Below are 15187 nucleotides of genomic sequence, written 5' to 3'. Positions count from 1 at the left end.
CGGGACTCATGATAGAGGAACTCAATCACACAGGTAGCTGCACCGAGAGGTTCGTCTTTAGTTCTGATGGGTTGTCACCATATACTGCTAGGTGTCACTGATAGATTTTGAAAGCAATTAGAATGATTTTGATGATCAATCATTCTAATTGTCTGAATCAGAAGAGTTCTGATCCATCGAAAGGAGTTTCGATGATGTCGATGATGAGATCACGACATGTCTCATTACCATACAGAATTGAACCTAACTGGGTCACACAAACAAGGGTTAGGGTCTGGATGTCATCAATTGGGCTAGCCCAATTGATTTGGATAAGATCCAATTAGGTTCAAGGAAATCGTGCTAGCACTCGATTGAGCCTAACTTTCTCCTCGTGTAATCTTTTCTGTCTCTACTGAGCCAAATGTGATCTGGCTCATTCAGAGAACCTTGGAAAGGTTTCTCTCAGTTTAAATGAAGCTTGTCTAGCTCAGAAAAGGCTTGTCTTAATTCATGAGATGAATTTAAGACAACACCTGCTAATTTCTAGCACCTGCCAATTTCATTTTAGGACATCTGTCAAAAGTTGACATCTGTCAAAAGTTGACATATGGGTCTTAAATGAAGAGGACTTATTGGAGGATTTTTGTAGAGTGTCCACATGCCTAAACCTAATCAAATTGGGTGCTATAATCAGATTATGGCATGAGCCCAATTGGATTTAAGTGGGTGCCTCAAATGGATAAGAACCAAAGAGTCCTGATAAACTTGGACTCTTTGGCGCCACCTTATTTGAGCCTATCCATTGTTGGCGCCAACATAGGAGAGAGCATGGAGATTCTTATCTGATGTGATCAGATGACATCACTCTACCAATCAAAATTTTTTCAAAATTTATTGAAATTTTTTGATTGGTCGAATGATGTGGCACTGCGCAGCATACCGGGTCTATATAAATCCTGCTGCACCTAGGGTTTCGGGGCAGAACTTATTTTGTGCAAAAAACCCATTGGCTGCTGCCCCCTCCCCTCTTCTCCATATCCTCCCTGTTCTTCTTTCTCCCCTCTTCACGTCCAAGAAGTTGGACGTTCATCTGGCATAGGTGCAAGGCGTGGTGACGTCTGGAACAGAAGGCTGCAGGACTTCTTTGACAGGCTGCTGCTCCAACTTTAGGAAGACTTTTGAAGATCTTCCTAATCAGATTTAGATCTGATTTTTGGAGCATAGAATTGCGAGGAGAAGACGGTCCAGATCCTACCTGAGTGGATAGTGGTAGAGGTCAGGCACTTGCGTGGCTACATCAGACCTCAGGCAGTGCTGCGATCATCTACAGGGTAATTAGATTACCCTTGAGATATGTCTATGTTTCTCATACTTTTAGATTTAATTTTAAAGTTAAAATATCAAATAATAAAATTAGATCTAATAGACATTAGATCTGAAATAGCGTAGGATAAAATTTAAAATTTATTCCGCCCCAGATTTGATGAAATCTGAAAGATCCTACACAGGAAAAAGATGATTTTTCCTTCAGGGAGGAGGTGGCCACGATAAGAAAGAGGGGAATGCGGCTGGTCACGAGAGGGAGAGGAGACCGGTCGGAGAGGGATGGCGGCTGGTCGCGCAGTGGGGAAGAGATCGATCGAGGAGATGGATGCTGGTCGTGAGACGGGGAGAAGCCCAGTCAAGGAGGCAGAGGTTGGTTGCAAAGAGAGGGGACTGAAGGTCGTGTTGGGAATAGTGTCCCAAAGTCAATCGTCAGCCTGTTGACGGTTGTGCTCCTTTTTGTATTAGTACATGAATTATAAATAAATAAAAGTTATTTTGATATTTTTTCATCACAAATGTTTCATCTTCTAATGAACTCTTGTGTTGTGGTGAAGTCGTTAGGACTATTTAGACTCGACAAAGGAGGATTTGTCGCTTAGTCCTTAAATATGTTCGCGACCAAATGATACGTTGTTACCAAGGACGACAACGTTTATCGAGCATAGGTCGTTGTGTGCCATATGGGTTGGTTGTCCTCATAACCAAAGAGTGTGGAGACATTGGTATGGCATACAGGTGAGATGTAATGGTACATCTGTACTGAACGTGACCAACTCCGGAGCTATTTCTGCTGTCAAGATTTGCTCCGATGGGATATGGGTATAAATGTCCCTCCGGCCTGAGACCGCCATGATGACTTGCAAGCAACTCACTGTACTTAGGCACTGGACTACCTGAATTTCTAATTCAGTGACGGAAGGCTGCTGGGTGTAGTCAAGTACTTGACTTGTCGGTGCGTGTGTCAAGATGGGATTGACCACTCCAGTTTAAGAGCTGTGTACAGTCGTATTTCAATTTAGCAAAACTTTGGCCAGGGTAGTCCTAGTGAGGAGTCACAGGACTAATTGAGTTGAGCACGATTCGGATGATATCATCAGGGTTGACAGTTTAACCCTGAGTCATCCTAAACACAGGGGTCAAAAGGGATGAATTATATGGTAACCATATTCACGTAGATTCTGAATGTTGCGATTGCGATTATTCGACCTATCTGATCGTCGGGTACCATTGCTAGATGGTCACTTCGATTAGTACAGGAATTGGTTCCTGTGCTACCGGTTTAGGTTCGAACCTGCGGGGTCACACACATTAGAGGTTCCTTTCTGATCTGATGGCTGATTATGAGTCTTATCTATCTGGGACTCTATGATTGAGAATTAAGATTCTCTAATCATGAGTTCCACACATTTTGGGTACCGGGGTCAAAATTTTGAATTTCAAATTTTGAATTTGAAATTTGAACTCTTTGATCAGGGTTTCATATCGATGGTCTCTGATGCCTGATTGCCCATCGGATTTGGACTCAATATTTATGAGAGGTTTAATTAGTAATTTAATCACTAATTAACTCAATTTGATTGAGTAATTATTTTTGGATCAAGTCCAAATTGAATTGGATTCAGTTTGGATTGACCCGATTAGGTTAAATGTTGACCTAATCGCTAAGGTGGTTTAGTCCCTGATTTGATCAGGGGTTAGGTTTAGTTAATTCCTGATTTGATTAAAATTTTATTAAGCCTAATTAAGCCTAATTATGTTGGGTTTAATTTGGTCTACTTGTGCTTAACCTATTTTAAACTAGGTTGGCTCAATTTGAATCAAACCATCTTGTTTTAAATTCCCTGCGACACCCAACTTTCTTGCACCCATTTGAATTCACGAGAAAAAAACTTCTCGTGAAATTTTTCTCATGAAAAACCCTTCCCCACGCCCTCATTTGTGCGTCATATGGATGGATAAAATAATTAGTTAGCCATTCAAATTCAAAGCATGTTTGAATTTGAATGGATAACTTATCACTTGCCCTTTCATCCTTATCCATTTTGTGCGCCATCTTACTTACACGAGAAAATGTTTCTCGTGAAACATTTTCCACACACAAAGAGCCATGCCCCTTCTCTTCTCACGCCCAAAAGGATAGGGATAAGTTGGTTTTGGTTTGAATTCAAATTTGATTTGAATTCAAATGTGTAACCTCTTGTCTTTATCCTCTCACGCGGATAAGACACGTTCGACGTTGTTTTAAAAAGAGGAGAAAGGTGGGACGTGCATAAAAATTTTAGGAGAGAAACTTTGAGGCGTGAGGAAGGCTTCTGCGCAAGGTGAAGGTCCAAAACATTCCGAGAGAAAAAGAAAGAAAAGAGAGAAAATTAGGCACAGGGTTTTTGGTGTGTACCCTAGGGTTTCTACCTAGGGTTCGGGAAGTGAGATTGGTGTGCCACGAGTGTCGTGAGTCCATAAAATTTGAGGAAGAGATCCATCAGCCTCTCAAGCAACTGTGCAGATGATCCGGAGTATCCAAAAAGTCGGCACACATCGATCGAAGGAGTTCGATCAACATCTGCCATCAAAAGGGTGAAATCACGAACTAGCATTCGTGAGGAGCTGATCAGACGGAAGCTTCGTGTGGACGATCCGCAGAGGCCAGATATTTGTGTGGCTGCGACGTGATGATCAGAGCCCCCCGACGGTGATCAGATTACGGTGATCGACTACCCGCAAAAGGTGATGTGTTCTGAACATAGTACTGTAAAATGTTTACTGATTCAAATTTGAATTTTAAATTTAAATGCATGCTGTTGTATCATATTTAGATCCTAGTGTAGGGTTAATTAGTATTAATTAATGAGATTAATTAATAATTTCACTATAAAATAATAATTTTGAAAAAGTTTTAAAATTACCATTTTGCCCCTGCACTAAATTTTCACTTCAGGTCGTTGGGTGGGGAGGAGACCGGTCACAAGCGGGGGGACCACGGGTGGGGAGGAGACCAATTGCGGGAGACCATGGGGAAGCAGCCAAGGACCAAGTCCCAAACACTTGAAATTACATGATGAACATGCAATTTCAGCATGAAACTACATGTTTAATATGCGGTTTCAATTTTAAATTTGAATTTTAAATTTCAACTATATCAGGCCACGTGGACATGAAATCGCATGTTGGACATACGATTTCAAATCCGAAATCGCATGTTCAATATGTGATTTCGCCATGTGGCTATCTTTAGTCAGCCTAAGTGCCGTATTTTGTAAAATAAGTTGGGATGAGAGGTAGATTTGAAATTAAGTTTTAAAAAAATAATATTAAAAAAAAATCAATAGTTGCATCAGTTTTATTAATTAAGAGGAGAGAAAATATGTGGGCCTAACTCTCCTCAGATGCCTTCTTTTGTTTTTTCTTACCTTCCTTTTTTTTAATATAATAATAATAATCATTTTTTTAAAATTTTTAGTCTTCTTCCTCATCGTGTTAAAATCAAGTGGATCACTCTGATAGTCACCTACCATATTATCTCCTTATATTTAAATAATTTAAAATCAAATAATGAATGCACGCACGTGTGCCCCATGATTTGGACTAATCCACTAAATCTGATTAGATAATAATTTTTCTAGATCTCATGTGGATCTCATATGAGAGAATAGATGATGATACTAGAATTCTCCCGACTATGATAGTAAATAATGATATTAATTTTATTTCATGAGAAAATTGACTATGATAGGAGGTGCTTATCCCCAAAAGAAATGGGAGGGCATCAAATCTAATCTTAGAAAATCCAAATAGATTGGACAAAACCATAATAGAACCAAATCTAATCACAAAAAACCCCCAAAAAATATTGAACAAAACCAAAATAGGATGATGTAAAGAAATACTACAATTTGGAAAAATGAAGAGAGATATATAGAGCCAACATAAGATTATACAAGGTGGAAACAACAAAGAATAGAAACATGTGATTGAGATCAAAGAGCCCTTTTTCTCTTACTACCTTTCTCTTTATAGGTTACTGCTACTGCTGTCATAGTTAATAAGCTATTAGAAAATGAAAGATAAACAAAGAGGAAAAAAAGGTAAGCAAGAATAATAAATAGAGAGAAAAAAAATATGAGATAAATTAATGAGAAATACTCAATTGAGTTTAAACTTAAAAGTAGTTATCTATTTAAGTTTCAAGTAAAAAATTTTCTCTATTTGAAACATAACTTAAAAGTAGTTACCCAAATAAGATGAAATGATCCAATTATCCTTATAGTTATAAAGCAACAATACACTATTATAAAATAATATTATACTATTATAAAATAGTATTATACTATTATAAAGTAATACTACACTATTATAAAGTTATACTATACCATTATAAAGTAATACTGTATTGTTGTAAAGTAATACTACACTATGATAATATAATACTACCTTATTATAAAAGAATACTATCCAAATATAATATAATAAAGCAACACTGCATTATTCTAAAAGAATACTATATTAATATAATATAATACTGCCTTATTGTAAAGGAATACTACACTAATATAATACAATAAAGCAATACTGCATTATTATAAAAGAATACTATACTAATATAATGTAATACTGCTTTGTTATAAAGGAATACTGCACTATGATAATATAATACTATAGTATTTTAAAGAGTATAAGAGTATAAGGATAATTTTAGCCAAAAATGGATAGTTGCTTTTAATTTATATTTAGAATAGGTAGCTATTTTTACATAAAACTTATCTAAAGATCTGCTTTTAAGTTGAAAGTAAAGTTGGAGATTTATCTCTAATTTTCTAAAAAATATATTGGTCAGGGCACCTCCTGAGATGTTATCTTTAGAGAAGGATATGTCTCAACAAAGTGCATGGTTTGCTTGTGGCTTTCTTCCAAGATACAACAATATTTCTATATATTGTGCATGCAATAGATGATACTGAAAATTTGAATAGTATTATAGTAATCATCTAGAACTTGGATAGAAGCAAGCATAGAGAAGAAGAGGCTCAAAACTTCAATTTATAATCTCACAAAGACACTAATATTTATAGAGTGATGCTCCTATAATTGTCCATTGATTTAGGCTACTCAATCAAGGAATAATTAGTTCTGAGTTAAATAAAGGGCTAGTAGATTGAGCCAATCAAATCATCATGCAAATATGGCAACCTCATATGAGTATATAAAAAAATAATAATTTAATAAAATTAGGTTAAATCTAATTAGTTAAATATTTTTAAAATTATAAAATATGGGATGAGCTAATAAGGTACATGGTGACATGGAGAAAATAATAGCCAACATATGCCATGATATGCTTCTCTCGTAGCCACGTATGTCTAGTCTCACCAAGTCACACCGCATCATTCATCATATAGACATACATGATGTCACATTTCAAAATTTTAAGAAAATTTTTTTAAACACCTACTAAGATCTTAATAAGAATATGTCAAAGAACACACGTGTCAAATATTATCAATATCACCTTGCTATATATTCATTTTCTCATCCATTATTTAGAAGATTTAACTCAATCATGAAACATGTAAAAGATGAAAGCTAGGGTGAATTAGTAGACCAACAAATGGATCTCAAATGAGATTAAGGGAAAAATCCCTTCTTTAATTAAAATTTTGAAAAAAAAAATGTTCACCTGAAGCTCATCAGCAATATGGGTATTGTTATAGTATAGAATGGAGAGTATTATTAGTCCCATATTGATTGTAAGTCAATGAAGATTCTGACTTATATAAAAGAGATAACTTATTCCACATGAGGCATCTTTTGAAGGGCAAAATCATGAGGTCCATGGATTAGAGTAGACAATATCCCACTTATGGAGCCATAAGTCTTTGATCGCAATAGTGGCAGAGGGCACCTCTATATACAAAATCTCCATATATAGACTCCCCCTTTATTGGGGCTATTATGGTAAAAATAAGGAGGAGATACTTTCCATCTATACAGTGGTGGAGCGTAAGAGGGATCAGGAGGGCCACTGTCCCTCCAAAAAATTTTAAAATACTTATTACCTATATATTTATATATATGATACCCCCTAATATTTTAGTCTTACACACATTACGAATCCACCAGTTTGAGAGAAAACCATATGATTAATTTATATATTAATTTTTTATTTAAAATAATATTTTTTTAAGAAAGAACAGTTATTTATTTATTTTTTAATCTTTTATTTATCCTTCAACCTTTAATGTGAAAGAGATTATTGAGATTTTTACACAATCAAAATTATTTTGCAGATGACATAAGATAATACTTCTTACTTATCTTTGTTTATACATAAAATTAAATATTTATTGATATTTTTATAATATTTTTAGATATATATATTTTTATTTTATTATTTATTATAAAATATTTTATTTAAAAAAATTATTAATAAATTATTACTTTGCTTTTTCCACGTTTGATGTCAGGCTCTACCATCGTGTCTATGTACAGAATCTTTCTTGATTGAGGGGTTATATTATTGTGTAGAAAGGAGGATATGGACCGTGAGGTCTCTTGGCTGATAAAAAAAAATCTTGAAAGGGGTTACTTGGGTTCAATCTAATGACGCGACCCAAACCTAAGCGAGGGTCCGACCATGGCTGATAAAAGAAAAAAAAAAAATTTCTCGAAAGGAGTTACTTGGGTTCAACCCAGTGGCGCGACCCAAACCTAAGGGAGGGTCCGGCCATGGAGAGGAGGCGCGCAGCAGCAGGGGCTTCGGATCTTTTGAAAGGAACCAACAAATGGAGGAACAGTGTTACCAAAATAGCGAAAAGAGGAACAACATACCAAAAATGGACCTATTCGGTCTACCGAACAAGGGGACCACATCAGCACGTCGAGAGCGGTTTGTCAGGTTTCTGTTTTGCATGGCATATACTCTCCAACTGGAAACCAAGATTTTTCATTCAACTCAACTTTGTCAAAGGAAGGAAATATTTTGCGTCCGGAATCCAAGTTCTTCCCAATTCCCATCTCTCCGCTAATAATTGGATCCCCCGGGTCCCACCCTTCTCCTTTCTTCCCTTCCTCGCAACGCGTACGACTTGACTCTTCTCGTTGTTCCCGGCAGATCGAAAAAGCCTAAAAACTACGGCTCCACAAAGGGAGAGAAACGGAGATCGCCCGCTTATCGGAGCTCCGTTTATATTAAGTTAACATGGGCGGCGACGTGGTCGAGGAATCCGCGGACCCGGCGCCCGCCGGTGGCCCGCGGGCTTCTTCTTCGCGGCCGAAGCTGACCATCCTCCCCCTTATCGCCCTCATCTTCTTCGACGTCTCCGGCGGCCCATTCGGGGTGGAGGACTCCGTCGGCGCTGGCGGCGGCCCGCTCCTCTCTCTCCTCGGCTTCCTCCTCTTCCCCCTCCTGTGGTCCGTCCCGGAGGCGCTCGTCACCGCGGAGCTTGCCGCTGGCTTCCCGGCGAACGGCGGCTACGTCCTCTGGATCTCCTCCGCCTTCGGCCCCTTCTGGGGCTTCCAGGAGGGCCTCTGGAAGTGGGCCAGCGGCAACCTCGACAACGCCCTCTACCCCGTCCTCTTCCTCGACTACCTCCGCCCCTCCCTCTCCCCCGCCACCCGCGCCGCCGCCCTCGCCGCCATCACCGCCGCCCTCACCTTCCTCAACTACCGCGGCCTCCACATCGTCGGCCTCTCCGCCATCCTCCTGGCCGCCTTCTCCCTCTCCCCATTCCTTGCCCTCGCCCTCCTCGCCCTCCCCAAGATCCAGCCTCGCCGCTGGCTCGCCTTCGATCCCCGCCGCGTCAACTGGCGCGGCTACTTCAACAGCATGTTCTGGAATCTCAATTACTGGGACAAGGCCAGCACGCTCGCCGGCGAGGTCGAGGACCCCACCCGGACCTTCCCCCGGGCGCTCTACGGCGCGGTGGTCCTCGTCGTGGCCTCCTATTTGATCCCCTTGCTCGCCGGCACCGGGGCGATGGATGGGTCGAGGACAGGAGAGTGGACGGATGGCTACTTTGCTCAGGTCGGGATGGTGATTGGGGGACCCTGGCTCAGATGGTGGATCCAGGCTGCCGCGGCGATGTCCAACATGGGATTGTTTCAGGCTGAGATGAGTAGTGATTCGTTTCAATTGCTCGGAATGAGTGAGATGGGGATGCTTCCGGCGTTCTTCGCTATCAGGTTGGTTGACTTTCCTCTACTCTTCCTCTCATGATCCATATTTGGCAAAAAATGGAAGCTTTTGATGGTAATTCTCTAAGAATCCAAGTAAGATCAGTTCTTTCCTTTTAGAAAAATGGATAATGCCTTTAATTCGAAAAATAATTCCAAGGACCAAGCCCAAGGTCTCAGAAGAGGGAAACCATCCAAATCCCAACACCAACTCGACCAAAGGTTGAGCAACAGACGTGGTTGATCCTCAGGGCAGTTACAGCGGACAACAAAATAAACTACAGTGGCACCATTAAAGGATAAAACTAACATCTAAACTCATCAGCCATGATGGATCAAAAAGATGGACAACATGGGCCAAAAAAAAAAATGGTTATCCGAAACAAACAGGTTCGTTTTGTTTCTAGTTTGTGCATTAGTGATAAACGAGTTCCTCTCTATAAAGAAGTTCCAAGTGAGGATTTGGTTAAAAGGGAGATATTTTTTTGATTTAAAGCTGGCTATTTGAGTTCTTAGATGCAATTCATTCTACTTCTTCTTGCAGTGAGAGATTAGACTGTTTCTCTTTTCTATTCAAACTAATTTGTAGAAGCAGATAAGGGTTTACCTGACTGTGGAACTTTCTTAATGGCAATTTCTTGCATTGCAATTTGCTTTTGTTGACACTGTTATTTTACAAAATTGATGTTATGAGAGCATAAAGATCACGAATCTGGTTTTTTGATTGCTTAGAAGTTGATGAACTAGTTACTAACGTAGATCCAGTGACGCTCAGATATGGGTTCGTAAGTTTTCTTTGATTTAGACTAGCATATGGGTGGAGTACAGGGTTTACCCACTTTCAGATAATTAGAGTTCTCGAGGAAAATTTTGAAGGCCGTGATTTGTTTTCTCGGTAATATTTCTTTGTAGATTTATATAGGAAACATTGAAAATTAAGTTATGACATGACCTTTTTTTCCTCTGTCTAAATGATGCTTTTGTAGATCAAAGTATGGAACCCCAACCATTAGCATCTTATTCTCTGCAAGTGGGATTATTTTCCTTTCATGGATGAGCTTTCAGGAGATTCTGGAATTCCTTAACTTCTTATATGCATTGGGGATGCTTCTAGAGTTTGCTGCTTTTATAAAACTCAGAATCAAGAAGCCAGATCTTCACAGGCCATATAAAGTTCCAGTAGGGACATTAGGTGCAGTGCTGCTTTGTTTGCCTCCTGCTTTCCTGCTCATTCTTGTCATGTGTTTGGCCTCTGCCAGGACATTTATTGTAAGCGGAAGTGTAATGCTATTCGGAGCTCTTCTATATCCTGCTATTGAATACATGAAGAGAAGAAATTGGGTTAAATTTATTTCCACATCTGTGCATTCTCAGAGTAGTTTTGAATCTGCCCAAACACAACAGCAAGCTGTAGATGAGGCTTCTGTGAATCTTTTGCCAGATTGTTCATCTGGCAAAAGCCGCAAACAGAGGAAGAAGACCCTGAAATTGACTTGGAAGGGGTTTCAAAAGTAGAATAGTAAAGCCATGTACACTTCGTACACCATGTATCTTTGCAGAATTGATGATACTTAAGCCTGTAAGGTAATGCACTTTCTGAAATGTTTATATTTTTTGTGACTAAAGAAAAGGTTTATTATGAGTCGGATGATTCATTGTATAGATTTATCTCTCTCCACCTATTTATATTTTGCATATCTTGGTTTCAGTGAAACTCTGGATTTCTGGTGCATGTGCATGAACTCTTTCAATTAGTTGTTTAAAGTTCTCACCATACTGTAAATAACATATCCATCAAGTTAAATTTTAACCTTTCTTCAAGTTTTTTTTTTTTACTGCAGCATAGAATAGTTAACTGCAACTGGTAATATGTTCAAGGATGGTTAACAGTTAGGGTGTCTTCTGGGAACAAGTTGCAAGCATGCCTGGTTTGAGTGACAAGATAAGGGTCCATGCTTCAGAAGGAATGAGGACAAATAAAGAAAATAATACCACAATAGCAGAAAAAAAATCAAATTGCCCGAGGAGATAAGAGAGAAAATTAATACATGTAATTGTAAGGAGAGTCAACATTGTATGGCTGTAACCAACCAAATGAGAAAATAAAACAATATTAGGAAAATTAATGATGCAATGCATGTATATATGATTAGTAATAGACTGATATCTAATCTTTGGCATCTTTTTAGCAGATAAATATTGTAATCAGTTCCTGTTTAACACAATTTAAATTTAAGGAAGGAGTATAAAGCAGTTTTGAGAGGAGATATATTGGTTAGTGCAATGAATTCTTAAGATAGATAGAGGCAGGATTCTCTGGGTTTTCTTGTTCTAGTTTTAAAGTCAGATTTGATGAAATTCATCTTTCAGTTTTGACTTTCTGCACTGGTTGATAAATAATGGAATTTCCTATCACCGTCACCTAGTTGATGGCTTAAGTCTAGAAACTATTCCAATTACATTTTCTAATTATGCAAAGAGGGCCAATGTATTATATAAGGTTTAGCAACTCAAACAGAAGTTCTATCATGGCCTGAAGCTACTCATTGGCCTAGAAATTGATGTTATATGAGCTACTTTGATTGCAAATTCATTTACTAATTTGGAAGTTCTATGCTTGATATTAAGCAATTAAGCTATACAGCAGCATCCATCCAATCCTGATGCTAAGGAGCTCTCCCAACTTTTACTGGATTATTCTATGGTGCATCAGCTTTATTAACAAAGTTGGATCTCTTTTAAGGTACGAGAACTTGAAGAATATAGAAAAGCTTCTGCTGATATAGTTGTTTCTTGTGTTCAACATAATCAAGCGTTGACTCTTCAACTCATGAGGGATTATGAATGATTTGATAAACTAAGAATTCTTGGAATACAATGAGCTTTGGAGATTGAGGTGTGACTTGAAAGACATAATAACAGAAGACAATCTGATGGTATGTCATCATGCTTTAAGTACATGGGTGATGGCAATCTGACGGTTTTCCCTACATATTAGAAGCAAGTGCAAAAGTTGAATTTGTAATTCCATTGATTATTGATGTCCAAGCCAAACTTGCTTTTACATGTAGAATTTTCCTGCCTAAAACAGTCAGACCCAAGTTAATAAATGAAGCAGCAAAAATGATTTGCCAACAAGAATCTTGGCTTTAGAGAGAATGTCTATATTTTAGATCTTACGTCAAAGTTGCTGTTTCAAAGATCGTGAAAATAATAAACATTGCTTTATCTGATGACACAGGCAATTTTTTATTTGTAGATGACATTTACAGGGGAGCTCTTCTAATTCATAAGAAACTCATCCTAAATAATTTCTACATCAAAATGCCAAAATCAGAAAGATAGTTTTTCTTTTTTAATAAATTCCAGAGCCTAGTTCATAGTAAATCTTGAATCCTCAGTGATTGTCGAATCATTCTTTTCCTTCTCTTTCCCCCCTCCTCCTTCAGTGTTTATTCTTAAGCTTTTGTTCCTCGTTCTTTCTTGCACAATAAAGAGCAGTCTCTTTTTCACAATCTAGGTCATGAATCACCTATGAATTCCAAGAGTTCTGAACAGGTAGAGGATTTGTTGCAGGAAAAACACTGGCCTACTACCATTAGCCTACCGGAACGTAGAAAACTCAGACAATCATGTAAGACAACTGAGTGTAAAGTTATGAATGCTTCGTTCGAAAGCCTGCCTTGTGTTTAATATGGGCTGCCAGTCAATGGAGCAGTGGAATGTTGCACTGTTTGTCTAACCAATTTTGTGTTTGACTTTTGTGTTATCCAAGCATTGTTCCATGCCTACACCCTGATATGGGCCAGTCTTTACTGCAGTTTCAGGAATCCTCTTTCTTTATGCATGTCAGTGCCTTCCCCCCACCACCACTCCCCTTCTTAACAAGCTTATTCAGTTCAGAATGGGGACTTCATGCAATTGCAAAGGTTTTATTTACTCTCTTAGGTTGGGTTTTCGTGAAGATCACTAGCTTTTTAATGCAGGTCTGGTAGATGCTAGGTTCAGTATTTGAAGGACTCGAACCACAAGAGATAACTCCTGGTCTGAGGCTTGGTTTCAGTGAAACGACTCTGTGGCAGTTCATTTAACTTGGCCAACAAACATTTCATGCCCCTGTGGGCTGGCATTTATCAAGAAATGGGCGGCCAAGGAACCTTGGTGTAATTTGTGATCACAGAGATGATTATGATATTTACTTATCAAGAACTATTGTTGGGATGCAATACCGTTTGAAGAAAATTTTTTTCCTTTTCATTTGTTATTGTGTTTCCTGTCCTTAATATTGAATGAATGCATGGGACCTACATGAGAGATTTCATGTGATGTTTGTGGGAAGTTCATGAAAGATGGAAGTATGGAGATTTAGTGTACATAAGACCTACGCCGAGATCACTCCATGGAAAGGTGGTTGGCAGTCTTGGAATAAGGAATCATCCCATAATGAAATGTCCAATAGAAGCAGAGGGAAAGAAAGAACAATTTTGCAGAGGGTCACAAAGTATATCATCAACATTTTGTTTATTTCTAGTTGATAGCATTAGATGGATTATGTATATTGTCGCTAGATGTTCCATAATTTAATTTATCCCTTAGCTTTTTTTCCTAGCCAAGGTGGCTAGAAATATACGGTGCATGCAGTAACTAAAGGCTGTATTCATATATTTCATCATTCTGACATAAAAGGATATCTTTCCTAAAATATTGCAGTTTGGGCCTTTTAATAATTAACTTTTTGGTTCGTGTGAAAAATTTTTCTCATTTGGAAAGTGACTTGGGTGTATGATGTTTGAAAAATAGTTTTACATATTTGATTAACTATAAAAAAAAACATATTTTAGAGTAACTTATATTTGATCGAGTATTTATTTTTTAAAAAAATTATATAAAATTTTATTTACTTTTAATAAAAAAAAGATCTTGCTCTATTTTATTAAAAGTTAAAAGTATATTTGGAAAAAAAATTATCTCAATTCATAGTCCATGAAAATTGGACATTCTTATATTGAGAATATATTTTTTTATTACTCTCATTTGAAAACTCTAACGAAATATGAGGTTTTTCTCCATTTGTCCGTTGCCCACACTTTTCCCTTTCTCTTCGTGTGGACCAACGAGTCAACAATTATATTGAACATGGATTTGATATTTTCTTGGGGGATGCTAACTAATTACTTAGGATTTGCCTTCATAGTTTTTGTGGTGATGCAAGTTGAGTTATATCAAAAATTTTGCATTTGTTTTTCAATTCACTTACAATAACGGGTAGAAACTAAAATGAGAACTTGCATACAATATTATAGCCATCAATCTCCTAGGATTCATATATTTAAAGAAAAAAAATAAATCATTGATTCCTAGTCCACAACATCTATAGATTTGAGATATTTCGCTGCTTCCATTCTTTGCAACTATTCTACTCAATAAAAAAAGAAAAAAGAAAAAAATGTTTGCAATCTCAATGACAATGGAAAACAACTAATCAATGACTTCATCACAGAATTAAGTCAACTAGTTTTTCTTTTTTAATAAAAATAGGTTTAAATCAATGATGTGGCACCATAATTGTTCAAATTCTATGATTTATGATTTGGAAAATGATCTTAAATTATCGGGATTTCATCCTTGGATCAAAGTAATATATGGCATAAAAATACAAACATGCCATAAGGGCCGTGTCCTTGATCCGGGAGAGCTTAGACTGCAATGATAT

The 15187-nt window shown here is 37.7% G+C and overlaps 1 protein-coding gene across 2 annotated transcripts; it reads left to right on the top strand.

Annotated features, from left to right (window-relative positions):
- Positions 1-8406: 8406 nt before the first annotated feature.
- On the top strand, positions 8407-11113 carry LOC140855637 (probable polyamine transporter At3g19553). 2 transcript variants are annotated; one of them, XM_073251849.1, is made up of 2 exons: positions 8407-9483; positions 10734-11113. In XM_073251849.1, exons 1-2 carry the CDS (start codon positions 8501-8503, stop codon positions 10987-10989), a joined length of 1239 nt encoding a protein of 412 aa, XP_073107950.1. In that variant the 5' UTR covers positions 8407-8500; the 3' UTR covers positions 10990-11113. The 2 variants fall into 2 exon arrangements, with proteins under 2 accessions (XP_073107950.1, XP_073107949.1); XM_073251848.1 differs by having other exon boundaries at positions 8420-9483; positions 10461-11113.
- The last annotated feature ends 4074 nt before the right edge of the window (positions 11114-15187 follow it).

This window comes from Elaeis guineensis, chromosome 2 (genome assembly GCF_000442705.2).
Source record: "Elaeis guineensis isolate ETL-2024a chromosome 2, EG11, whole genome shotgun sequence".
NCBI classification, from domain to species: Eukaryota; Viridiplantae; Streptophyta; class Magnoliopsida; order Arecales; family Arecaceae; genus Elaeis; species Elaeis guineensis.
The sequence above is the reverse complement of the archived record's forward strand: the minus strand, read 5'-3'. Positions and strand labels throughout refer to the sequence as shown.

Coding starts and splice junctions, on each gene's coding strand:
- LOC140855637 (XM_073251848.1), top strand. CDS start 8,501: ATGGGCGGCGACGTGGTCGAGGAATCCGCGGACCCGGCGCCCGCCGGT. Junction 9,484..10,460: donor CCGGCGTTCTTCGCTATCAG/GTTGGTTGACTT, acceptor ATGCTTTTGTAG/ATCAAAGTATGGAACCCCAA.